The sequence below is a fragment of the Triplophysa rosa genome, linkage group LG19, assembly GCF_024868665.1.
Source record: "Triplophysa rosa linkage group LG19, Trosa_1v2, whole genome shotgun sequence".
Lineage (NCBI taxonomy): Eukaryota > Metazoa > Chordata > Actinopteri > Cypriniformes > Nemacheilidae > Triplophysa > Triplophysa rosa.
This window is the reverse complement of record NC_079908.1, coordinates 13,801,064-13,828,739: the sequence shown is the minus strand read 5'-3', so window position 1 is coordinate 13,828,739 and position 27,676 is coordinate 13,801,064. Positions and strand designations below refer to the sequence as shown.

Sequence of the window (27,676 nt, the reverse complement as noted above, 5' to 3'; positions counted from 1 at the left end):
AAATTGCTTTGAGGATCAGGAATTACCTCCAAAATATGATCAGGGAATGCTTAGTGTAGTAAGGGACTTTGGTTTTAACAATATGCAGTTATTATATAATGGCAGCTTATTCCAAACGTATGGAATGAGGCTCTAGGGGAGAAGTGGAAATATTCTAAAGCGTTGCTGTTTAACGACACTTTGTTTTATCCTTTACGCAGCAAAACCAAAATCTAGGCACGGTTTAATATCCGAATCTTTTAAATTCCCAGTGTGAATGCGTGAGTAGTCAAATGCAGAAGCTGGAAAATAACATTTAAAAAGAGTAGGAGGATGCTGTGATGAGATCGTAGCTGCATATTGATGCCCTCTGACCCTAATTTAGAAAGGCTCCTTTGTCTGAGATGAGGCGATTAACAGTGACACATTAGTTTGCAACGATAGATGGACCTAAATGCGCTGTTAACATATTAACATATAACATATTACACAGCACATTTAAAAGCCTGAATCGGTCAATACCAAGCACAATGGCTTCATTGAATCTCTTACATTAGAAACCCAACATTCACAAAAGGTGTAAGTCCTTTGATTTACTGTAGTTTATTCAAACTGCAAAGATGCGAAGAAAAAAGCTAGAGATGAAACGGACACAATAGAGTCTATTGAATAGACCATCCTGCTGCCTTGGCATTAGGTGCCCACGTGTTTCTTTGGACGCTTTTCAATCGCTCCACTACGGGGCGTATAAGGGCTTGAGGTTTGCGTATGGAGCAGGCAGTGCCAATCGTTAAGATGAACCCTCTATTTACTTGAGATGAGAACGAGTGGGAACTGTTGTAATTTTGAGGACGTGAGCGTCAATATCTCAAAAAGCAAACTATACTTAACCACCCACACAAACAAACACGCTTTCTGAATAATACAGAGGTTTACTCGCGCGTTTGAGCCTTTCTCGTAAGTTATTTGGCAACATAGAAGCAGATCTCTTTATAGTTCTCGATGCAATTTTATACGCTTTTTTCCCGCTGACAATGACGGATTAACATAGCAAATCTAAATGTACCATGAAAGGTTTGATAAAGGCACCCATTTGACGTGCGCGCGGTATTCTTTAAAATAACGTAAACACTCAAGTATGTTGAGCACGCAAAAAGCGTTTAAGCGACCGTACCCTGGGAATTTATTGTGTTTTGGGAATTACACCACCGCAAAAAAGATCTACCACATTCGGAGGCGGGTTGTAGTTTTTGTAACCGAGACGCCCATCATTCAAAATGCAAACCAATGAGAGCGAGAGAGTGAGCGCTGGACACTGTACCTCTCTCTGCCCCCCTCTCTCTCTCTCTCCCTCTCTGAGACAGCATGGCTCATGCACCCTGACCAACTCAGCTGTCCGGAATCTCACTGTTGAGGACTATCACATCATTTAATCTTGAATACCATAAAACATACAGTTCTGACGCGCGTTTGTATGCTTTGGTCGCTTTTCGTCCACGAAGGCAGTTGGCTCTCCGGAGCGTCGGCTCGCTGAACCCTGACAGTTTGAGGACAACAATCTGGACAACGTCTGCGTAAATGTAGTTTTTAAACGTCAGGTTTGACTATATGAACAGAAATTCACATTCACATATTGGAGAATAAGGAACGCGTGGACGGATGCTGTTGTTTTCGTTTACCACAACTAACTGCATTTGCCGGCGTTTAAACCGCGTTGACTGTCTGACGGGCTTTGGAATGGAAAGTGAAAAACATTCAAGGACCTGAAATTTGTATGATCTTGTGGAAAACTAACACATTTGTGGCTCGCAAGAGAGGATGCGCTTGAGATGAACGCATTATCAGACCGGACAATTGACAGACAGCGAACATAGTAACCTGCTTCTGTGTTTATGTTTAATCGCAGTCCGATTCTTCTCATAATTCAATGTTACTGTGACTCTTAAAGACTTGAGCATCGCTTCCATTGCTGTTGTATTGAACTATCGACACTTTAGTACAGCGTCATTTAAGTTGTTTTATAAAGAGAATTTCTCACGTGGGATATTTCACAAAAACATACGCGAAACGCCCGTCTGCCGATCGGTCACGGTCAATCCACCAACGCTGTGTTATATTGAACAGACTGAAACTTTCAGAGATGCTGCAGGTGGAAATGTTTTATTTTGTGTGTATCAGCCTGTGGATGACTGTGTTGGGCCTGGAGCCGGCGTCTAAGGTTGTAGCAGATCGCTATGCCGTCTACTGGAACCAAACAAATCCAAGGTGAGTTAGTTGCGCAGTACAAAAGCTAATGCTTGTCATTTTTAAGAGCGTTGTTTTTACGGTAGGAAAACTCAGTTGTACGCTGATGCCGAGTAGAGGGTTTTGCAGTTTTAATGTTTCTAAAAAACTTAAGAAAATATATTTTGGGTGAGATGCACACACTTGACAGCGTTATCACACAGTCATTTTTTAAATCGCAGAGCTTCGGACATAAAATACACTACCGTGGCGAAAAAAACAGCGCTCGAGTTTGAGAAATTACTTAGTTTTGTTAAAATGTTCAGTGCGCCTTGGCCATTCATAACGCAAAGGACATATCACGTTTTATTTCAGTGGTTTAAAAAAGTGCTTTCTGGTGCAGAATTTAGGCTTATTTCTTTTTTAAGTTTCGTTGTTTTGTATTATTTTCAGGAATTTTGTCATGATTAATATCTTAAGTGGTTTTCTGTCTTTATATTTTTGAGTATGACAGACAAGCTTTTAAAAAATAGGAAGTCATTATCTGTGCGTTTCAGGCACTCAACCGCGAGCTCGTCCTAGACATTGCCCTCTAGAAACATCATTACAACTAAATGTCACGGTTCACTGGTCAATTTTAAAACGTTAAAATTCTAGAATAACTCTTTGAAAAAATGTTTGTACTTATCATAAGTACAAAAGGGCAACATTCTTTGTCCGTGTTTGTTCATTTTGAAATATTTATAAAATCTCTTGGTTAAATCTTTAGTTTTAAATAACTCTTTTATTTGTGACCCCTTTACTGTGCAGGGTGGTTAAGTCGAAATGAGTACTTTTCTATCTAAATGTGAACTTCTTAAAACTACTGTATGTTGTATTAGGGACTGTTCTTAGCTTTGGGGTGTGCTGAATATCAACAGGAGTATTTCAAGTCATTATTCATCGCTTGATACATTATTATTCATTTGGAGAAAAATTTGTGTAACGGCTTCAAAACAATAAGCCCGTTTATTAGAATACCCATCATGCACTTAAATTAAAATGATGATCAGTATCCTCTCACAGAGCACCTTGAAAATTTAGTGCTTCTCTGGTCTTTGCTGGAACTCCACGGAAAGCGCCCCAGCTCATCCCCATTCTCAGTTGTTCCTCCTCAGTTGCCATGGGGTTTTCTCTCTGCCCTGCACCCCAGCCTCATGCTGGGTTTACACAATGGGTCAAACCTAGAGAAGCGTTTCAGGAGTGGCTGATGCCCAGTTGGGTGCATGCTCATGAGTGGCAAACGCATGCAAGGGTCACACATTCAGTGATAACAGCACAAGGCTGCGGTTAACCATCATCTGACAGTATTGAGCTCTGGTTAGGGTGAATCTGAGGGCGCGCCCCGTCTGTATAGCTTGTGTGTTTGCGCACTTGTGAATATGTGTGTATTTGTGTCGGAGGCTCCCTGCCTGGGTTTTGTTGGGGTAAAATGAGGCCCCTCTAGCAAATAAATGAGTTTGTCCAAATGAGTATCTCTCATTCGCATTCATACGCTCACCCAATGGCCTAATTCAAATCTTGCTGTGCTGTATAATGTAACAGCGCTCTCTGTTACCAATTTGGGGCCCGGAATCAGGCAACGTGTCAGTCATAACCTCAAAACAAGTTGCCTCCTTGGCACTTTTTGGATTATAACATGTCACTAAAGTTTGTTAAATGTTAAAAATGAAAGTTGTTTATCAAATAATTATTTTCACAGTCACAGTTTCACAGACGAACATTAGAGACAGCTGTGCAAAAGTTCAACTCCAATTTTGCTAGCTATGCCGTGAAATATTAATGCCTCCGTGGCAGAGAGATTGCCTACATTAGGGCTTTAATTGAAGTTTTAAACAGCTAATGGCATTTAGTGACAAATGTCTCTCTATAATAACGAGAAACACAATTGTTTATCCATTTTTTCTCTAATTGTGCTGCAGACTTATCTCTTAATCCCTATTTTGCAAGCATTGGAGTTGCACTTTGGATCGACGATGAACATACTCAGGCGACTGAGTATTTTCACATGAGTGAGTACGGTGGAGTCTATAGAGATCCTTTAGAGGATTTGAGAGGGAATGGCTCCTTTAGTTTTTGGCTTGAGATTTGCAGCGCACCCATTCAAATGTAAACCTCCGTCGTGCTCTGCGTACGGTGGTCTTACAGGCTTCACTGAGTTTTGGGGCTTTTTTAAAATGGCGTCCACGCCACCCGCAATTACAAATTCAATTCAAGTTGGCAGATTTCCTCTGAAGTTTCCCAGCTCATTCGCAGATTAGCCATTTCTTGGGTTGAGACGCGTTCTTTCTAAAGAATCTAGCAGATTGGCTTGAGATCATGAGAGCTGATTGTTGCCTCGTCTACGTAGCCTTCTTTTCTGAGAATAGGGTTCTTGCAATCTAGATTTAGCATCTACATAAATTGCAAATGTTGGTAAATATTTTTTGTTGCGTTATTTATTAAAATAGTCTTGCATTGAAAACGAAACCCGTTTATTTGTTGTTGATAGGTAGGATCAGCCAGGAATCAGTATTGAATTCCTCCAGTAATCTTCTGGCTGTTTTTGTATGTGGTGCCATGGAAGCTGATACTGCTGTCCATCAAAGAGGTCTGTCGAATGAACCTAACAGCTGGGTAGAGGGATTTAGGCATCCTGACGGAGTCAGTCCAGGGTCCAGTTTTAATAACTGATAATGCTTCTAAAATCTCTCAATAGCACATGTGGCACTTTTTCCTACAGTTTTTAAAGCTTTCACTGTCAGGTGGTGCCGTGAATACAAAGCACGTCCTGTTTAGATTTGGAATGTTTTTTTTGTTTTTTACATTTCAAAGTTAAACGATTTCTCCTTTGTCTTTCTCTTTCCATCACTACAGAAATAGGAAATGTCATGGATCTCTTCTAAAGCCTTCTCTTTTTCACCTCTCAGCTCCAGCTTGGGAGCGCCGGGCAATATGACCTCAAATGGTTTCCTTTTTGTGCCGGCTCAGTTTTAATCCCCACTTTAAAAACAAAGCCCATGGTTTGCGGTTTGCGGCCAGTTGATATTGTGATAGCTGTTCAGTGGTATTGTGTGGGGTTTTAGTTTGTATTGTTCTGTGTGTTTACCCTCTTTTTCCCTCATTGGCACTTCTGGCCTCCTAATGCCAGGTTCTGCCTGGACTTTCAATGTCTGGAAAAAATCGTGTCCAAATATTGACTGGTTTGAGGAGCATGATCTTCCCCTCTTCCGTGCCCTGTCCCCCGTGAAAGGGTGGCATTGTTTCCATCTTAGTGGACCTTTGCCAGAGTTGAAAGTATTTGGGCTCTTACACACAGGAAGAACATACAGTAGGGCTTGTCTGAGGATATACGGACCTCTCGAAAGAAAAGCGTGATTGGATGTAAGAGACTCTGACCAGAGAATGGAAAGAGTTACAGATAGGAACCGCAGGCCTCTCGGTGTGAGCCCCAAAATCATCCCCCATCCTGATTTAACCCTCTAGGGCGGTGGTGCTCTCAAAAGGTATCAGAAGAATCATTCCAGCAGCGAGAAAGTTTCTCCTGCGGGGTAACTACAGCATCATGCTGTTTGATGAGCCTTCGCATGCCGAGAGGAGGCTGGCCCCTTCCTAGTACCCTCAGCTCCGCTGCTACGCTAATAAATGTTAACATTCTTGTGTCTCGCAGGACTCTAGAAGAAGAGGATTCTGGGTGTGCCTCTTGTTTTAAATAAAAGTGAACCATTCCTCTTTTCATTTCACAGAGTCACGCTTGAGTCATCACAGGGGTGTCTTATCCTCTCTGAACTTTTAGCTAATAACTGATGCATGTCGGGTGCCTATGTTTGCTGGGGGTAAGCCGCTCAAACTTTGCGTGCTTTTAACCACGATTGGTGAAATGTCTTTGCTGGGGTCTTTAAAGGTATTAACAGAAAGGCACTAAAGGGCTTAGGAGGTCATCGGCCCATTGTGTAAAGATACAAAACACTTCCTCTGAACCCCTTCACCCCTCTTGTGTTTCCCTCCGAGAGCCACAACCTCAACAACCATTCATATTAATCAGCTTCAGACCTTAATGACCTGATAAAGCTCCTGAAAGGACCCTAAAGTTTGCTAAGCCCCCTTGATAAGAATTGGAGGAAAATGTAGCATGCATTAATGACTATTTTGCGCATTCTTTTGCAGGGAAAGCGCAGGGCGCTTTGCTCTTTGTACCCGTCATTACGGCACATTTAATCGCAATGAGAAATAATGAAGGAAGCGTTTGTTCGACAGACTAAGCTAATAAATATGGACTGACTTGGCATGAGTCAGAATGAAAGGAAAACAGGAAAGTAAAGAAAGTGCTTTATATATTAAAAAACTTGTCTCAAAGATTTGAACTTGGTCTGTAACATGGTCTAAAACGGCTTTCAGCTGCAGAACTTATAAACTCATGGTTGAAAAATACTTAAAACTTTCTTTTCTTTCTTTTATTTGGAAAGAACTTGCTAGGATTTTTGATGCACTGCCTTCCATGAAATATTTCACTCATTCAGAGCATTAAAATATTGGTTGATTAATTTATATTTTTAGACATGTAGTTGAAGGACATATTTTGGAAAAAAAAAACAGTTTTGCCATTTAAACTCCTTTGGCTGTGTTATTGTGAACATATTGCAATTAAAGCTGTGGTTATGCTCCAACAAAACCATCAGACAGCTAATGTAATATTGTTTAGGAAAAAGTACAAAGAGACATTTTTAATTTACCAAACTTTTTGTGAACAAAAATGGCAGAACAACAATAACAAAACTTTATGTAGTAATGCAATGTAGTATTTTTATTTTTTTATTTATATATTTTCTGTCATGTTCAAAACCTGTATATGACTCTTTCTTCTGTGGAACAGAAAAAGGATATTTTGAGAAATGTCTCAGTTTTGTGTCCACAATGGAAGCCAGTGGGGTCCAATGTTCAAAATATCTTTTATGTTCTGCAAAAGAGATAGTCATACAGGTTTGGAATAACATGAGGGTGAGTAAATGATGGGTTTTCATTTTTGGGGGAACTATCTCTTAAAATGTTCATATTTTTTAGTACTTTCTGAATGTCATACACTGTAAAACTTTGCTGTAATTTCGCAGCAGGTTTGCCAGTAACTTACTGTAGATTTAATGTACAATTTTGTTTTAAGCCTAAACTTACCTAGTTTATATATTTTTCTTTCATAAAACAAGACTAAATATCTTGGGTCACTTTTCTTGTTATGTAAATGTATCGTAATTTAAGAAGTTCTCAATATTTTTACAGAAAACAAGAGAAAAATGCTTAGGAAGAATGTCATTTTTTTTACGGTGTTGCTGTGCTAATGCCAGTCTCTTCTTGCTCATTTTGAATCTCAAAAGTCAAAGTGTTTTCATTTTGATTAAAGTAATTGAAAACAGTACTAATTGGAAAGTATGTTAAGTAGTAATTAAATCTACAGTAAGTTACTGGCAAACCTGCTGCAAAAACTACAGCAAAGTTTTACAGTGTACATTTATCAGTTCTTTGTTATATTTTTCCCCAATTTAAAGAAAAATCACGAAGGTAAAAGGAAAAACTTTTCTAGCTCTATTCTGCGATGTATATAAAAAACAGGTGGGATTTTAGATGTTCTTTTCATGTATCTGGTTTGAGATTTATTGTATATTATCAGTCTGTGGTAAGTGCTAGAGCATTTCCTTGTAACAAATTTGAGTACGCTTCGAGCATTGGGACCCATCAAATATTAAACGCTGTTTGCGATCTCCGAGTCAAGTCTAGCCAACAAAACCTTCACACGCAATGTAGAGAAAATGAGGTCAGGATGACCATCACTGGAATCTGGGGGTCAGTGTTTTGGCATGTTGCAGGTGTTTCTTTTCGTAGATTTATATGATCTTTTTCAATACGAGTATGTGTCAGTATAGCCTTCTGTCTGTTTTATCAATTTAATTGATCAAATTTAGTTATTTTATCATATTAGTCATGTTCGTTTGGTTGTTTTCCCTCCCTCGTATTTTTGTGTAGGAGTACACGCGGCCATTTTCAAACTCGCTTCCATTTTGTGTTTTGAACGGAACAGCTGTGGATTTGGGAATAGGCTCCCCTCTTTTGTAACCTTTTTTTCAGCACATCAAGAGGTTACAATGGCTTTCCCTGCACACTGTGTTTAATTTATACCTCGCGCTCAATCAATGCTACAATTCCGTTAGATTCCAGCTTGAATTAACAGTTTATCGATCCCTAGCAGTTTCGCTCGGGCGTCTCGATCCCTCTTATTCCAATTAAATGAACTAGTCCTAAAACTCGAAATTGCACGACACAAAAGAGTCCTGCATTTACCGATTGGCCCCGTGCCACCAAAGATCAGATCTAATAAACTCCACTTGAGCCATGGTGCCACCCTGTTTACATACTCGTGCATTGCTGCCCCGGCGCTAGTATCATTGGAAGGGAGAAACATGCTAGCAGACGGGGGAATCATGAAGGCTTTCACTCCTCTTTTATGTATCTACTGCGGTCGGGCCTCAGTTATTCTTGTGCATAATTGATGGAAAAGTTAGAATAGCAGAAGTAATGCGATGAGAGGGTGCAGTGAAGCGTCAAGGCGGACAAGCGCAGCGCTGGCAGCCGGGAGCGGGATCGCGTGCGTGGGGCAGCAAACATTGCAGGGATGAGAGGGCATCTGAAGTAACAGGTCATAGCGGAGAAGCAGGACAAAGTGTCAGCCCGTAGTCAATCAAGCACTTCTTATTTCGAGAGAGACCTTTTGGCAAAATGATGGTCAACCTATGACATGTTAACTAAGACCTGTTGGCTTTGAGCATAAATGTGATGTTTGTACTCTTTAATTAGACCTGAATAGCACCGTACTTCATGTTCGGGCTTGTTTTGCAATTTGAAATGACATATTGTATATGCGTATGGGTGTGTTCCATTGTCTCGAATGCTTTGAAGTTGTGTAATTCAGTGATACTGCAGGCTGGGCGGCCGCTGCACCGACAAGTGGTGTGTCACACCTCGAGCAGGTACTACAAAGAGGTGCTAATGGGCGAACAGCCCTACTTTTGTGTAATAGACAATGAGCTGCTAACCAGTATCATCCTGTTTCAAAGCAGCCCGATGACCGTTCAGAGACTCTGGAGGAAATTAAGGTATCTTCCCCTCGGGCTCTCTCTGAATCATTGGGGCGCCGATTGTAAAATTAACAGAAACTAATCATTACTGGTCCTCCCAATTTGATGACGAGAACCGATGTAATGAGCAAAACATTGAAACTGGGACAGGTGGAAACTGGAAGTTCGGGAATTCTCACATTTTCACAGTCTGAATAATAAATTCTTGGTGTGCGTTTCTGCTTTGGGGTATGATGCGGTATATCTCAGGAATAAGAATGCGGTGAGCAAATAGGAAAAGGGGGAAAAATTAAATGGCTTTGTCAGATTTGCTGCTTTTTTGGTTTGGCGAGATTTTGAAGGCAAATAATCTCAAATGTGATTAAAACACGAGTAAATGCACAGATCAGTCTCTCTTTGTAGGATTAGGACGGGCTGCTGTTGATTTTATTATGAATTTCAGGAGCAGTGGCTACGGCTAAATATATCTATTCGTGAATATTTTTATTTTCTTTTTGTTTATTTTTTTATATTAAAATGAAGCTAACTGTGGCGTTAGTTAATGTTGCCGTTACATTTTTTGCATTATATTTTTTACTAATTGTACTTTTTGTAGTTAAAATCTATATGATCCGTGACCATTGATCCAAAACTAAATAATTTCGCATGCAGACAGGGTGATTTTTTTTTTGTGCGACCACAAGACATGAAAATAAATATGATGCCATTAAAAGTGAAAGGAAACCATCTGTCTTGGACATAAATATTATTGCGACGCCATAAAGGCTTCCGATGGAAACATAAGCAGCGAATGTGCTCAGGAAACAAATAAAGCTTTTTTATGGCTGTACCTGCAGCCCTCTGGGCATCTCTGCTCCACTGAAAACTCCAACAAAATCATCACCTTCTAATGGTCTCAAACCTACACCTGGTCATTTGAAGTAATTCAAACATTTTCATTTGAATGTTTTAGTGTTAAATTTAATCGCTCAAATTGTATTACATTAATTTGCTACAAATTTAATTTTATTCAAGTGTGATAAAACTTATGATTGTGTCCTAATTCAAATTGTGAGATTTAAAGTGATTTTAGTAATAAAATTCCAATACTTTTTGTTTCTAATTAAAAGAAAATGTCTGCATTTTTATTAAATTATTTATTCAGCTAAAATGTCCAAATTTGAACATTTGAAATATTATTTTGTCCTGATTTATAATTTGCATTTTTTTAGTAATGACATGAAATTTCATTTTCACAAAAATGTTCTGCGCATTATATTCTCATTGAAGCTGTGTAGTATTTGATTTGAATTATTTTCATTTCTCTCTTTAATTTTAATAACGAAAACTGTTGTTTAAAGTTAAAGTTGAGGGTTGTTTTGTATTGTCGTGAAGTGACGTACGTATGACCAGATGAGAATTTGTTGTGAAAAGAAGGTTCTCAGTGGCCCGTTACTATTGGTGTGGATGTGATGTGGGTGGATGTGGGAGTTCAGATGGTCAGGTCTAGACACGCAATGCACATGGGATCTTCAAGTGCTATTGCTATTGTCAGCCACACATTTTCAATGCAGCTTGCATCAGATCAGAAAATAAGGTGTATGGGGTTTAAAAAATAAGATTGTTTATTACAAATGCGTTCCATGTATAACTAGTTTTTTACTTGTTTAATTATAGTAATTTACACATTCTATTATACACTCCATTCCATCATACAATACAAAATAAAACTATTGTGTTTTTTTATTTTTTTTAAAGTAAAAGACCGGTGTTTGGATCATTTCAAATTTTCCGTTCATTCCAATTATTTTTTAATTGTACATCTTTGTTTTACTATGTTTTACTTCTGTACACTATGTAAAAGTAGGGCAGGGGAGTGGTTACCAAAACCCACCAATTGAAGCATCAGTGGGGGCTCTGCAGATCTGGGAAAACCAATAAGATTTTGCCGCTTTGAATATCCTCAGGCACATTAGTGTAGTGTAAAAGCTTGGGGTGGCTTGCAAGCAGAACATATTTAATCTTATCAGCATCAAGATCACTTTAGGCTGATTTGCATTGTGATTTACTTTGAGTTCGCTTAAAGATCGATCAATCCAGGCTTAAAAGCATGCCAGCGTAATTCATGAGTGGAGGAAACAGAGGCACTACTGTTGAATTTATAGCATTTAATTGTTGGGCTGGCACTAGCACTTGCCAGCGGAGAGTGATTCATAATGTTCTCATATTAGCGTTCATATAATTCAAACGCGTTCGGGGACCTTAAGTCCGCTCATTTGCTCTGAGATATCCTGTCTGAAAGTGAGAAGGTTACAAGATGCACGGGCCCCTCTTAGCCCCGCCCCCTCCGTCTCTGTCGCCCTTTGTCTGCTGCGTCCCCTGATTCTGTCTTAAGGGGCTGATATCAGATATGGTGGGGTATGAAATGGCTTACGGCGGGCTGTATCCCAGGCTCAACCAAATTCTCGCCCCTTTTTGTTGTCCGCCTTAACTCTGATGTCATTTCCATTCCCTCTGGCGACCCTGTCGAACTGATAATATCTTTTGTCGGCGAGTCGCTTGTAGCACTAATCCCTGTATGCATACCAGACTTGCTGTTGCTCTTTGAAACCGAGGAATATGTGTTGTATGGGCATTATAGTGCAAGCATGCCGCCTCTCTCAATTTTAGCCTTCCCACCGGGGGATTGAAAACCCGTCTCATCCCTTATGCCTTATAATGACTTTGTGTTTTCTCTGGTCTGTGTTTGATTATTTCGCTATCTCCCAGCTCCCTGCCTAGGTGCGATATCGCGCGGCGGCCATTGAATTCGCCATATGGAGCCGGTGCGGTGGAGGCCATTGAGCAAATCACTGAGTCCAGATGCTCTTTAGATGATTCTGTTGCACTGTGTGATTTTAACGTGAATCCCCGAGCTTGCCTAGACAGGCACACTAATTTCATTTGGTGCAAAAGTGGAATGAAGGACGTGCTGTTGAAGTTGGCCAGCGGTACCGAGCCCTGTCGGGCCACGGTAATCTGTACCGTTACATCCAGCCACATTTACACCCTTTTAATCTGCCTTCACTTATTTTGTGCAACGTCCTGGACGTAAGCTTTTGCGCTTGTGGCGTGAATGTTATTTAATGATGCTGAAATGAGATAATCTAAACAAAACAAAACTGTTATCGCATTGGATTGAAATGCAAAATGGGAATAGTATGTTCATCGCCTCGTTTTTCACAGCCCTTTGTGTTACGGTTCAGAGTTACGTCCAGTATTACGTTTGTCTGAGCTGGTGTGGGAGTACAGTGGGTTTATTTGTTTCTGGGGTTTTTTAAGCAGGACAATGAACATGATCATTGTGAAGGAAAGAAAAGGTTTATACTGACCTCATAGCACGTAGTGTGATGTCAAAGCCAAAGGTTTATGGAGAAAGGTCACAGCCACATCGCTGTGCACATTTCCCGTCTCCTCAGACTTCAGTCCATTAACACCTACAGCCAATGGGGTTCCAGCCCAGGCTAATGACCGCTCTGCACTCAGATGTTTATGATGCATTTCGAATGTTTTATCTCTCAGGCGCAGTGTTTGAAAAGACTGCAGTCAGCCAAGTGTAATCACTCAGGTCATTTCACTGACTCACATGCTTAAAAAGTAGGTCCAGCTGTAAAGATCAAAGTCACCTCAGACATCTGAATTTTGCTGCTCTCATACATCTGCGAAGTTATGATTTGCAGAAAGGTCAGAGACGAAAACATTTTAAACCAATTGCTCGAATTTAGCCGAATTTGGAGAGAACCAGTATCGAGAGACATTTAATGTGAGCAATCGCAGATTTGGTCAGATTGTAAATAAGTGTTGTGTGGTTTTGATCATTTCTGGTGCTTACGCCTATTTGTATGTGCTTGTGTGTAGTAATTTAGGTCATTATTCAGCTCTGTGGGTTAGTGGCTACACTCAAATAACCGGCATTATTTGTAATAAGATGTGCTGTGTCAAGATAAATGAGAAAAACAGTAAAATCGTTTTAATTACTGTTCATGTTGCAGTTGCAAAATCATGAAATAATATGTAGCCTATATAAAATATGTAATTTTATATAAAATTGTATATACAATTATTTTTATTTTTTATTACTAGTTTTATTTTATTGCTTTATTTTTATGCCAGTTACAAATTTTACCATTTATTTATTGTTACAATAAATACAGTAAAAAAAATTCGCAGAAACTAAAAAGTGCTTTAATACAGTATTTATGTATTTATTTATTATAACAATGGCAATTCAATATAAATAAAATCAATAGGATTAAAATGTAATAAAAAATTAAATTAAATATAAAAATATGCCTCAAAAAAGGATAGAATAGAATAGTGATATGAAATGCAGCCACAATATTCCTATATATGTAATATTTTATATATATATTAAATTTTTTCGGATCATCCGGAGAGCTCATTGTGTGCTTATTTTACTCCAGGTATACCCACGGTTTCTGAATGGATATCATTCTTCACATACAGCAAGATTATTTGTGTTCCTTTCCGTTTACACCCTTGAATCGTGCAAAGTATCATGGGGCATAGGAATTTCATATAGAAATAAATGTTGCCTTTATATAAAGTCTGCATGCCAGGGTGGAGAAACAGTACCTGGAAACATTCTCCACAAGATTAATGAGACTGAAACACATCAAGTTCCAGCCAACACCATAAGTCATCTTTAATTCTAAATCAAATGTGTAATCGCGACAAAAAACCGCTGAGCCATTGCTCAAAACAAACAAGTGGAAATGGACTACAGCACATAGAGCAGGCCGGAGCTGAAGCAGAGAGTGATCAACAGAAGGTTTTCCAGAATTCTTCAATTAGCGAGCCGAGAAACAGATGATATAATTACACAGAGGAGCCCACTTTCTTTCAGGTGCTAATTGAATTGGTGCGTTTGCCAAAAACGACTCCTGTTCTAGCGGAGAGAGAGAGACTGCTCGGGCACATTCCTGCATTAAACCCAGGGGCGTTTTTACAGGGCGTGAAGATGGTGTTTTCAAAGAAAATATGTGAAAGCTTTGGTATCTGTGTTGGTATGTGAATCATATGTTGTGCTCTCCCAGGGCTTGTCAGATGAGCAACCTGTGACCGCAAACTTAAACCTATAAATAGCACTGAATAAAAGGAGCTTTGATTAAAAAGAGCATCATCTTAAATTAGTCAACGATTAAAGGGACAGTTCAGCCAAAAATCTAAATTCTGTCATCATTTACTTACCCACAAGTTGTCCTGAAACTGTATAAATGTCTTTGTTCTGATGAACACAGAAAAAGATATTTGAAAGAATGCTTGTAACCAAACAGATCTTGGCCACCATTGATTACCACAGTAGGAAAAATGAAATTGGTTGTCAAAAGTGCTTTCCTACATTCTTCAAAATATCTTCTTTTGCGTTCAACAGAACAAAGAAATGTATAATGCAAATTTTCCTACTATGGTAGTCAATGGTGGCCAAGATCTGTTTGGTTACAAGCATTCTTCCAAATAAGAAATTTATACAGATTTGAAACAACTTGAGGGTGATTAAATGAAGACAGAATTTAGATTTTTGGGTGAACTGTCCCTTTAAGCCTCGATGTGCTTTTGTTAAATATTCTAGTTTTATGTGTACTTACATGTGCTTAAATAATGTCAGATTTACATGTTGCTTAGATCTTTTTAAAATGCGTTTATTTCGATGAGAGCCAAACATTTTACTTATTATTATTTTTTATTTCATCTTAAACTTGTCTAATCAGTTCATCATCAAAATGGGTTAAAACAAAAGGAAGCCTGTGACATTTACTAATCTCTTTCACCGCAGGGTTTAGGATTATGAAACTGGTAATTATAGAATATGAATCAAACTTTTGACAAGAAAGAGAAAACTCTCTAGTCTCTGTTGGATAACGCAAGTCTAAAACAACAACAAACCTGTACAGCTCTTTTTAAATACAAAACCTGCCTCTAAATCTCCAACAGCATTGAATGAGAATTAATGGATTATCTAATAGTCATTCAGTGGAAACAATTGTGACATTCACTTTTTGCGGCAAATGTTTTTCCTGTTTCTGTGTTTTCCTGTTCGACTTGTCGTCGTTATTGCTGCAAGCACTTCACACAAATACTAGGAAAATGAACAGGAAGATAATGCGCTAAAGCCCAATGCAGTAACACTGCGCATAGTTAAAAGAAAGTTTCTTTAAGATATAATCTGCAACGCCACAAACCAAATAGTTTATTTGTCCTGCCGTAGCTATAAATATTATGAATTTACAGACATAATAAATGGTCACGAATTATCCTTTTCAAACTAAATTACGCTTATAGCCGTCTCCACAGGACGCATTCATCTTGCAAACCGAGTGTTTGACACCTCCGCTCCAGAGAGATTTGGTTCATTGACTGAGACCACAATCACGCCTGCTTTGTTTAGCTCTGACCTGAAGACTGTTTCTCGCTAAACTCTGTTTGGTTATGTTCGAGCGCGTTCTTTTCCTATTGAAATAGATGGTCTGGGGAAGTAGATGAAAGAACCATTGAAGTAAATCTTTGTAAATGAGAAGAGACAGGCAGCGCATTGGTTCGTGCAGCACATGGGGCAAGGTGTTTGTTGGGCCCATCTCTCTCGGCACGAGCGGGAGGTTTCAGAGCCGTTACATGACTCACAGGAGTAGTATTGTTTGCTTTATATTCTCTATGATGTCATACGATACAAATTCGAGTTTTGATTGATGTCAGCACCCCAGTCAAACGGGTTATTGAGGACTTAGCTTCCATTAGTTGCATAAATAAATTTTGCTGTGCTTGTGTTTGCGTTGTCTGATGGGCACAAATAAACATGGATGTGAGTTAAAGAGATTGGAATCTCAGGGCAGAATAGTGGCTCAGCTCTTGTGTGTGTGTGTGTGTGTCTCCCCGCTGAGCAAGCAGCGCGGGCTGTTTCTCACAGACGGAGGAAACTACACACCAGGAGTGTGACTATCAACACCATCGCAGGGACTTTTCCACTCTTCCTGGTGTGTTTCTTCTCGCCCTGTTCCTTGATGCAGCCACCGTGAATCAAACGGCCTATGAAGGCTGAGAGGAAGGTTATCTGCCGGTGTAGACATATGATAGTTTGCAGCCTCTTATAAAGCTGCCTCACTGAAATGTACCTTCAGAATGTTAAACAAATCATTCTTATCTCTTCGTTCAGATGATCTATTCATGTTTTTTTAGACGGGAAAAATGAAAATTCTGATTGAAATGATTTGCATACCTTCATGTCGTCACAAACATTTGCTTTTATGAAACAGTTTTGGAATGAATGTGGAATGAGGCTTTTAAAGGGATAGTTCAGCCAAAAATTTAAAACTCTGTTATCATTTATTCATCCGCATGTTGTTCAAAACCTATAGGTATAGCCTATGACTCTTTCTTTGTGGAACACAAAAGAAGATATTTTGAGGAATGTTAAGTCAATGGCGTCCAATGTTGTTTGGTTACCAACGTTTTTCAAAATATTTTTTTGTGTTCTGCAGAAGAAAGAAAGTCAAACAGGTTTGGAATGTCATGAGGGTAAATAAATAATGAAATCATTTTCATGTTTGAGTGAACTATCCCTTTAGGCTTCAAAAGGAGGTGAAATTGCACAATAGCACTTAACAAGAATTTTCATTTTCGGGTAATTTGGTCTAATTCTTTAAATACCTTCATATGTGCACTATATATGGGTTTATGCGTTCACAAATTTCTAACCAGCTGTTTGTGCCTAGAAAGGCCATTGTTGGTGACTTCCTGTACAGAAAATGAGTGGGCGGCATGGGAGTGCCCCAAGTTCACCCAGTGTGACCACGACAAGTTGTTCTTTTGTAACTGTAATTTACCCACATAAGGCCTTTATCAATATAATGACCATATACTGACCCCATACCGGCCCCTGAAAAACACAAAGAGCCTTACATGCAGTGTCCCCTCACCAAGACGTTTATCTCTGATCAGAACCAGACCTAAACCGTCTCAGCTTTGACAAGAGAAGATATTTCCCCATCCCTCGGCAGAGTTTTTCTGGGAATTAGAGTGGTTAACAGGCTCTGGTCTGCTGGCTTTAGGCTGATTAAACTATGCAGTTTTGGTCGCAGGATTTTCAGGACGGCTTTAGTTGTGGCTACAGGCATGTCTGCTGGATGTGCATGCAACGCCGATGATTAACGCGATCTGTCACAGTGCCATGATGCCGCATGGACAGAGAGCCTCTTTTATGGCGCTGTATTTTGCAGATTGAATCAGGTTATAAAACTGTCTCTGCTAAAGAGCCCGGCTCTCATCTGTTTGTAGACTCACGTTTATGTGCGTTGCCTTCCTGGCTGCACATGTTTAGCCCATTTTGCTTAAATGGCTAGCGTTTGGTTAAATAGCTATCCAAAAGAGGGCAACCAATCACAGGGCAGTATTTATTATTATAGTCTTTTATTCGTTTTCGGGGTAGTGCTCATTTTTACTCAAATTCAGAACAAACAACTCAACATCATGGCTGTTTGAGTATTTCACAAATACGTTTTAGTACAATCTGATTCATCATTTTTTAAATGATAATAATACATTTTTGTATGATTCACATTGTACAAATTCATTCACATTAGCCACCATGTAAATATATAGAAGGATACTAAGAAAGTAACTACACAAAGCATCGAAAACCAAATGCAGTTAAAAAAGTATAAGGTCACCATATGTCCGTTTTGGATAGCCAAACATTAAATATAAAAAAATCAATATTTTTGTATTGTGACCCATATATTGATTTAATATCCAATTGCTAAGTCCCTGCTGATTTCCACCCATGTAAACAGATCCACACACATATATTTTCATTTAGCCTGTGGATCCTCTTAAATGCACAGCAAGGAATATTCTTAGATTCACAGTGGAAAAAGAGAATCGAGGGCCAACGTGAATCACAATATAAGCATGATGACCAAACGCATGGCTATTCGCAGAGCTGTCGTCATGGTGACAGTAAACATGGTAACATATTTGTTGAACTGTGGCGAGGCACTGTTTAGACAGACTCTTTTCCGTAACGCCGTTCCATTCGTTTAACTGATCCTGGCCGCCGACTCGAACCTTTAAAAGTTCCCCTTAAACATAACTCACCCAAATAAGCTTTACCACAAGCTGAGTGACAAACTAAATGGACGTCTCTGTGTTCATTGTGCGCGAGCATTCGATCCCAGATTTCCTGTGGGAATTACACAAACATTTTACAACAAAAAGGATAGAAATTCTCCCACTCAGAACGGGGGCTGGTGCGTATGCAATTGTGGTTTCGGTGAACATTGTGAGCCAACCGCTTTCCTCTTTTACATTTTATGCTGAATCGCCTATTAAACCTCGAGGTGCCCGCAACATGAAAGACCTCATTGTGACACCAGAGAAATCCTTGTGACACCTAATCACGAAATAAAGAGAAGGGAAAAAATCCTGGCATCTCGCAGCAATCTCCCCGGGTTATCTTGAGCGAGCGTGACCTTTGTGACATTGATAGGATTTCACACGCGCATATAAACGCGCCAGGGCTGACCCGCACAGGCGGGCGCACATCCGCCGAGCCTTTCATATGTCTGTGGTTTGTATGTGTGGGATTGAGCTCTTTGAAGTTGTGGGTATCATCAAGGCATACGTAGCCGTGGTGATGTGCTCTCCCAGCTGCACCGAACTGACCTCAGGACTGCGGCTGCACCTTAAATGCATTTTAGGCTTTTATAATATTTTACACAACGTGTAAGTCGCCCAAATAGCGTCTATTTTGCGCTTGATGGCTACCGTGCTTCATAAAATTTGATGGGGCATTAAAAGTATTGCATGCCAGTTATTAATGTCTGGCTGATCTGCTATTGGCTGGATGGCGCTGGAATCAGTCTGGACTTTTCCCAGCCCTTCAATTTCACTGACATTAGCCTCTCAAGTTAGGCCAAACATGTGCTTTCTCTCAACGCTGGCCCAAAGATAACCTCCAGACGGACCTATTTTTCCCCAAGCTGTAAATAAAATAAACGTTCCTTTTTTATATGCATACGGTCCTAGTGCACGTATACGGTAGAATGAATGAGGTGTGTCTGTTCTCTGCTTTAAATCTGTCAAAACTGAAAGCGTTTCGAGGAAGTTGGCCACGGTAACTCTACCCTCACCTCATCATCTGCGCAGGTGGAGTTAAGCCCGGCCCTATCAGGCCGCTATCTCAGTCCCACACAGAAATAAGGGCCATCCATCTCCGCACCCTCCCAGCCAATGAAATGCTGCCTTGGCTCGTGGCTGGCTGGGTGATGTCACCATAATGCATTTCTTCAGCGTGCGTTGAGAAATTAGCTTCTAGATGCTCCAAAAGGGAGTTCTGCTGTTTTTCCTGCACACCTGCCGGTCCCGGAGCCCAGCGAATGGGACAGCGTAATCCGGAGCACCTGGATGGGTTTGTGTTGGAGTAGAACGTGGGTTATCAGAATCATCTGCGCTGTTGACAAAACAGGCACTCGCTCGCATGCATCGGGAGGATCCCATATGGTTTAGCAGCGCTGTAGTTTAGAATCTAACCGAATGTAGCGTCACACCGCAGAAGCCCCGGCTCTCATTATCGCCAGGATTTGTAGTTGAGAAACCGTGTCGCCGTCTGACACTTTGACCTTTCTTCTATTAAAATCCAGCGGGTCTCAAATGTCGCTCATCATAACATGACAATTGAGAGCTGGGCTCGCTCGCGGTGTGAATGTCAGGCAAACCCGATCACTCCCAGTGCTTCCGCAGACAAGGAGCCTTTTGCACTCGATCAAATAAAAACAAAATGACCAGGTACACGGTTGTGGTTCAAACTGCTTATTCTTTCCTTAATCCCTTTGAATACACAGCTGCTGTTCTCTTGCCAGGCTTGTAAAAGGGTAATTAGTATGTACGACACATCTGCAGTTCCTTTAAGAAATTCCAGGGAGTTTTTTTCGTTTGATTTATTTTACACAAGGTTGTTTCTGGCCCCAATTGTTTGCAGTGTGAGAACTCCGGGCAGATGATGGTATCAGTGGCATTGTCAGCATTCCTGTCCCTCTGTGTCTCTTGATCTCATTTACGTGCTGTATCAGCTTATGAGAGTACCAGTTTACAGCTTGATGGCTTCAGGATCAGATGGCGAAGGCCTTTGCCAGCATTGCCTTAGGTGAGGGGCGGAGCCTAAAAGTGTTTGCACAACCCTCCTCAGCATGTCGGATGCGGAGAAACTGGCTGGACGAGAGCGCTTTCTGTTTGAGTCATGTCATGTTGTTTAAGTTCCAGAGAAATGCCCGTGGGAGCCGTGCCATGGTTGGTTCGACGCTGCTGTTGTTGTGTGTGTGTGTGTGTGTGTCACCGTGGGCCATGTTTTGTTTTTTGGAATCCTCATTTTTGCATCTCAGACGTCCATAATAATTCCATAAAGACGATTTAAATGCTTTGTGTAGCTTAACTATTGTTGTCTGGATGAACAAAGGCCCATATCTTCTAAGATGCCCCATGTGCTTTTGATGAAAGCAATGTGTGTGCTGTTATCTGCTCATAAAGGCAGAGAATATGAGCCCTGTTTGATGCTCTAAGCCCATTACAGCAAAGCACCTGAATGCATCAGATATGTCCTTGTTATCTTAGATCTGTGGAATAGTGAAAAATAAATCAATAGGCAGCGGCCCAAAAGTCCAAATGAGGAGTCTACAATGAAAATCTGGGGTTTATTGTCACTTAAACTTGGCAGTGAGGAAAATTGTTGGACCGCTTAAGATGAAGAAGAAAGAGAAGAGAAATTAATAAGACTGCAGTATTTCAAGGTCTATAATCTATGAAGGCTAAATTGTGGTATCTTTATACAAAAAGGTAAACAAAGCCAAGCATTTTGTAACATTATAAGATGCTCTTTGGAACACTCTCATGATGTTGGTATAATGTAGAGAGTCCGGTTGTGCAGAACCTTGTGGAGGCCATGCCAGCTCAAGCTCTTTCATGTTAGCAAATGACGGACATACCTAAGACATTCTGAAATGCTAGTACAGTTTTCAAATCAATGTGTCACTCAAATTATGTTTCTTAATTAAATTTGCAATAGAATGTTTTCTTTGTAATAAATTCGAGCAATGCATTTATAAATAGAAGCATTTTCACAGAAAGACTCTTGGAAACTGTATCATAGATGTATGGTTTTGAGTCTGTATCAGCTACTCGAAAGTTGCCAGATAATGTTGCACATTTGTATTAGTGTTCAGACTTTTCATTGGGAAATCTGGGTAGAATGAGGGCAAATAAGAATTAAAAACATGGTGAGGAGTTGCTGTTTCTACATCTAACAGAAAGAGTGTGTTGCTCACCAGTGGGGTTTACAAATGTTTTGAGAGAAACTATCACTCCAGCGTGTGTGTGCGTGTGTGCGTGCGTGTGCGTGCGTGTGTTTGTGTGTGTGTGCGCGTGTGCGTGTGTGTGCGCGAATTGCTGTATCTCCCTTCAGGGCTAAATAATTTTTTTATGCTGGCACAAATGCCTGCCCTACCAAGATTTTTACTGGTCTCTCAAATATTTTTTTAACTACACATTTTTGTGAGAATTTTAAATTATTTTTATTTATTAAACATTTTATTACTTAAAGATTTTTCTTATTTTGAACAATGACTGGAAACTGTACAATATATGCTTTACAATGCTTATTTTTATTTATTTATTATTTACATTATATATTTATTTAGAATATAATTCCATGTGAACTTCATAAACAATTGTAAATGTGAATGTATTTTATTTTTGTATTATTTTTAGCCTATTCTAAATATTGTCTCTAAATGGTTATTGCTTGTCCTTCCGTTTGATCACAAAGCTTCCCTATATTTACCGGCAGCTAGATACTGTTAACTTGGTGACAAATGTACATCAGCAAAATAACAACATTCCAAAAACATGAAAAATGTATAATTTTAGTTAAACATTCATAGTCAATGAATTTATCTTAAAAACGTAAGCTTTGGTCTAGTTGGACTATGCTTGTGAGTTTCGTCAGCTGTCTCATATTAGCCCCGAGCCCTCTAATTGTCGAGTTCTACTTTTGCAATGGAAAACTGCCTTAGAGCTAGATGTCCGACATCGCTAGAACTTGTAAACCTTCTTAGTCTGCGATCTCTCTCCCCACTTCAGCCTGCATGTGTTAACAGCTTGTCATGGAAAACTGTGCTTGGCGGGAATACATGATTCACTAAAAACAAAATATTAGGTCACCTGAAGGTTTGACCAAACCTAAACTCTGACATCATAGTTAAAGAAAGCGTTTAATCATCAAGTATGCAAAAACAATTCAGGCAAGGTACAAAAAATCCATCACCCATTCTTACAGGACTTGCTTACTCTCCCTGACACAGTCAGAACGTTTATGATGCGGATTTATTAACCTTTTACCTGGCGGATTATTATATGGAACAGTGCAATGTCAGGATACTGTGATGAGTGAAAAGACTCTGATCAATACAGCTGAAGTGCTCTCCATTTAGGTAATGGACACAGCGTCGTAACTGTCCACTCGGGATGAAGTGCCATGGGGTCACAGGGCGACCGTGTCTAAGGCAGGAAAGGGATTTCAACCCACGCGTGGGCATACAAGAAAAAAAGTTGCTTCCTGCACGAATTCGCCGCTCCCTGCAATTTAATGCCATTGCTCAATGGTGCCGTAACTGTAATGGGCCGTTGAAGTAATGAGAGCTTACACAGTAGTGCTGTTAATTCAGGGGTCACTGTTTTATTAGTCAGTCTGTGTACAGCTTTTTAAAAAGCGAATACAGATGCTTATGTTTTTATATCAGTAAGCTTTAGAAATGAGCAGTGAACTAACAGAGGTACTTTATTCAGTGCAGATTTACAGGGGCTGTGCAGATTAATAAACGTTCCTGTAAATGTGCCAGTTTAGCTATTATAGCTCATTTTTAACTGAAGTCCCTGGACAGGCATTATAAAAGGAGGAAAAACATGAGGGTTTTAGCAGATGTTGCATTTAGACGTTAGATTGTGAATGTAATAGAAAACAATAATCAGATTAACTAACCATTTGCCTTTTCTCTTTCCTTTGTCTCTGTTGTTGTTTGCTGGCTCTGGGTGACATGTGGAATTTCCCCTCTGCAGGTAAGAATATGCAAATTCTTTCATGCCTAGGTTGTATAATTGCCGTTGAATTTTATTGACCTATTAGAGGGTCGCACAAGGATAAATGCCTGTATGCCATATTTATGGGTTTACCAGAGATGTGAAAGCACAGAGAAATTGAACCAAAATTAAAGTATTGTGTACTGTGTTGAAATAGTACTCAAAGTTAATGTATATAGCCCAAAACATAAGTATTAAAAGCTGTCACGTCATAGTGTTTAAATAAAACTTTGTAAAAATTGCTTTAAAAGAAATAGTATACACAAGAAGCACATATTAATATGAAAATAAATATAAACATAGACCATTTTGCAAGATGTAAGCAACAGTTCCTGTTTCATTTTTTATAATATAAATAAATCCTAAAGATGTTTGTTAAACTTCTTGATTCAATTTTAAATATTATGTCGGTTGTATTTTGTTGTAACATTTTAGTGTTAAAAACTGAAACGGGAAGTGCTTCTGGACTAGCGTTGTTTATGTCTTGCACACAAGACTATTGCAATAGCGCTTTTTAAATAGAAAACGAAGAACAAATTATGAAGAATAACACTAAACCTTATGGGTAGTAATACAAGTTGTGCTGTACACCCCTCGTGTTCCCTCTCTGTCACTCAAATTTTGTTTTTGCCCCACGTAGATTGAAGTTCCCCCATTTAGGAAAGCAGCGCTAAAACATGTTTGCTATTAGACAACATCTGCGCCGCGTTAGCTCCATTCAGTAAAAACATGTGAAAGCCCTATAATAAATAAGCAGCCCGTACCCGCACGCTAACAGGGCCGAGAGCCCGGCAACTTACATTAGAGATGCCATGCTCACTCCGAAAGAATGCCGCGTGTTGGGAATGGTGAGCGGCCGCAGAGACTCGGAAAGCAGATGTGTGTCTGCCCGAGGCTCATCTGGCGCTCCTCTCTGAACCTGTGTGACGTGGGAGTTATTGATGGGTAGCCACCGTGTGCCGGCAAGCGGCGCGGTCATTAACGTGGTACTGGTGGGGCAGGAAGAGAGACGGAGAGAGCGAGAAGCAGTGGGTGGGTAAATGTGGGAGTGTGTCAGAGGAAAAAACAAGTCTTTCAGAATTCATCCATCAAGCTGGTCCATTGAACTCCCCTCTGGATGTGATTTTTAGACAGGCTGATAGAGTGGCTAAGAATTATGGGTAAAGAGACGTGGTGTGCGGTAGGGTTAGAGGAAAAATTATATTGCAAAACTGTATTGATATTCATACACCCAAATTATTGTTTAACGTAATTAATTTTGGGGATTCCGAGCATATTTTGTGAAAAGGTGATTAAAATTGAATGTAAGTGGGTTGTTGACAAATATACCGTACATGTGTCATGAACATTTTTGAAAACAAAATGTTAATAATATATTATTTTAAATTATTATTAATATTTATCATATAAAATAGCATAAAGATTTATCTTCATTGTTATTTTTTTTATTTTTGCCATCTTACTATAGGACAAATTTACAGTTTGTCAACTTCCCAAATATATTTTTTAAATTATTAAAAAAAAATTGAACCTACTTTATATTTCAGCAGCTGTTTATTTTTTCAGATTAATAGCTGTGGCATACAGTGTCTATCTTATCAGTCCTCTACTTAGTCTTCTTTCGCCCTCTGGACCTTTTTTCTTTTTGGAGATAAATCCAAAACAGATCCTTGAAAGAGGGTGTGTGTCTTGTGTCAATAGTCAACAAACTGTTTTGTTCCGGGATTATAGAGGTTTAGGAAAGAAACCCATGCATGTTGATGCTAAAGTCAGTTCCACCCCCCAGGATTGACACTCCATCTGTCAGAAACCAAAGGTCTGACATGTCCTTTTAAAAGGTCCTTGTATTAACTTCACCCTCTGAAGTTAAAACTAAGTTGTTTTCTATTTGTTCTTGTTGACTTCGTGTGTGGAACTCATTCATTCAAAATATTGTTATAGCTTTGCTGAGTTCCTTAGGAAAATGTTGTGCACCTTCAAATGCACGTCGTTGTTTTATTTGGGTACGTGTCTTGTAGAAATTGGACGTTGTTTGCTATTTTGTGGCTTGCAAATTCTTTCCCTTCAGCTGTCGGTTCTGCTGATTTACCCCCCTAGCAGGTCTCCATACCTGCCTTTCAAAAGTCTTTTTCCACGTTGTATACACAAACTTTTTTAATGTTGGGGAACTTTATGACTTGGAGATTGACTTGTAGTCTGGAGTTGGAGTTTGAGGTAATCTCTCTGAGGGTCATGGTTATAGCAGAGTTGGAGCAACTGTTGAGCCAGCTGCCCTCCCTCAGGTCCACGATGGGGCACGGAGAGTTCTTCTCCGCTTAGGGTTGTGGAGGTGAAGAGAGACGAGACTTTAAGACGAAGCACAATCGGGGCTCATCGGTGCCTCCTGCATTCCCAGCAGCCCGAGGTGTCCATCTGAAGAGAAAACTGTCAACACGGAGGGTCCTCTCCTAAACCCGGAGTGTTCCACAGATTAAATTCCCACATTCCAAAGATAAACAGAGGGGGTCTGACCTCAATGTTGTGGAGGCTGCAGGACATTTTCAGGTCCGCTAACAAGGGTGTGCCAGCTAAAGCTAGGCGAAAGCTCAGATAAGATTATATTTTCTTCAGGTGTCATAGACAGTATCTGTCGTTATCCAGTTGGATGTTGGAACTGTCTTGGACAACTTGAAAGAAGTTTGTTTGGTGCCCACAGGAGTTTAAAGATTAGGGCCCTATTTTAACGATCTAAAGCACATGCACTCCGAATCCACTTTTGCTAGTTTAAGAATGGGAAAAATGCGCCAGTCGCATGATCTGAAAGGGTTGTCCCTATTCTCTTAATGAGTCATGGGTGTGTTTTGGGCAAAACGTGCAGTAAACCAATCAGAGTCTCATCTCCCATTACCTCTAAGAACCAGTTGCGCTCGCGTGAGGTTAAAGTGCGCGAGCAGACCATCTATGTTTAATATTTGGCTTGTTTGTGTGCTGCTGCGCATTCCTCTGTGTGTAATAAGCAGAATGTACGTGCGCTGTGCACCCACCTATAGGTGCATATTACTGTACTAACGCGCTCCGTTGACTTTAGACCAGATTTCAGTCGGTCAATGGCGCAGTCTATTTCAGTTGCCTCAAAATAGCAACGCGCCAACAATGCGCCTGAACACACCTCGTTTTCAGACCAGCACGCCTGTGGGCGCGCAAATGCATTTGCTATTTAAACAACGTGGCGCAGGAAAAAAACGTTTCGTGAAAACGAAAACTGCGTCGAGATGAAACTAGCAGAAAAACACTTGCGTCGCGCCTGGCGCCGCATTGCACCAAATGTATGATAGAGCCCAAAGTGTATATTCAGCAGGAATTGTGTGATTTGACATTTTAAAGAGGTAGTTAAACCCAAATTTTTTTATTCTGTCATCATTTACTCACCCTCTTGTCATTTCAAACCTGTATAACCTGTATGACTTTGACTATATTTTGAAGAATTTTGGTAACCGAACGATGGTGGTACCCATTGACTTGCATTGGTTTTGTGTCCATACAATAGAAGTGAATGGGTACCGCTGTTGTTCAGTTACCAACATTCTTCAAAATATCTTCTTTTGTCTTCTGCAGAAAAAACAAAGTCACACAGGTTTGAAATGGCAAGAGTGTGAGTAAATGATGACATGATGAGTAAATGATTTATTTTTGGGTGAACTATCCTTTTTTGTTAGATCCTTTTTTGTTTCTACCAGTCATCAGCAAAATCTTACTGGTTTGGAATGACATAAGGATGAATAATTGTTTTTTTAATGGCCTGTCCCTTTAAATCTTCCTTTACCTCACACACCACAATCACAAGCCTGTGATGCATCTGATTCTCATGTGCCGTTTTGAAACTCCCCGTGCATGATTCACATAGATAAATGAACGCTATCGCGATTATTCATTCTTTTAACCTCCTGCACCCTCACATACCTTCTCGGAAAGGCAGACTGAGGTCACTCTTAAAGATAATTCTCAAGTTTAAATTACAGGAAGTTCACCGACTCGCACCGAAAAATCATCCCAAACCTTCGCGGCGGCATCTTTGGCACATTCTGCTTTCCTGACGTTTTGCCCGCAGCGACTGGCAACAGATGAGTTTGTTTAGGAAAGATTCACACCTGAAACAGCGCTGCATTGTTCTGCCACGCCCGCGAGCTAATGAA

At 40.0% G+C, this 27,676-nt stretch overlaps 1 protein-coding gene across 1 annotated transcript in view; it reads left to right on the top strand.

Annotated features, from left to right (window-relative positions):
* The first annotated feature begins 1,292 nt into the window (after positions 1-1,292).
* Positions 1,293-27,676, top strand: part of efna5a (ephrin-A5a) — a 53,300-nt gene continuing 26,916 nt past the window's right edge. Inside the window, exon 1 of the mRNA XM_057360186.1 lies at positions 1,293-2,244. Within this exon, the coding sequence (XP_057216169.1) occupies positions 2,120-2,244 (125 nt within the window). The 5' untranslated portion in view covers positions 1,293-2,119. The remainder of the gene's footprint in view (positions 2,245-27,676) is intronic.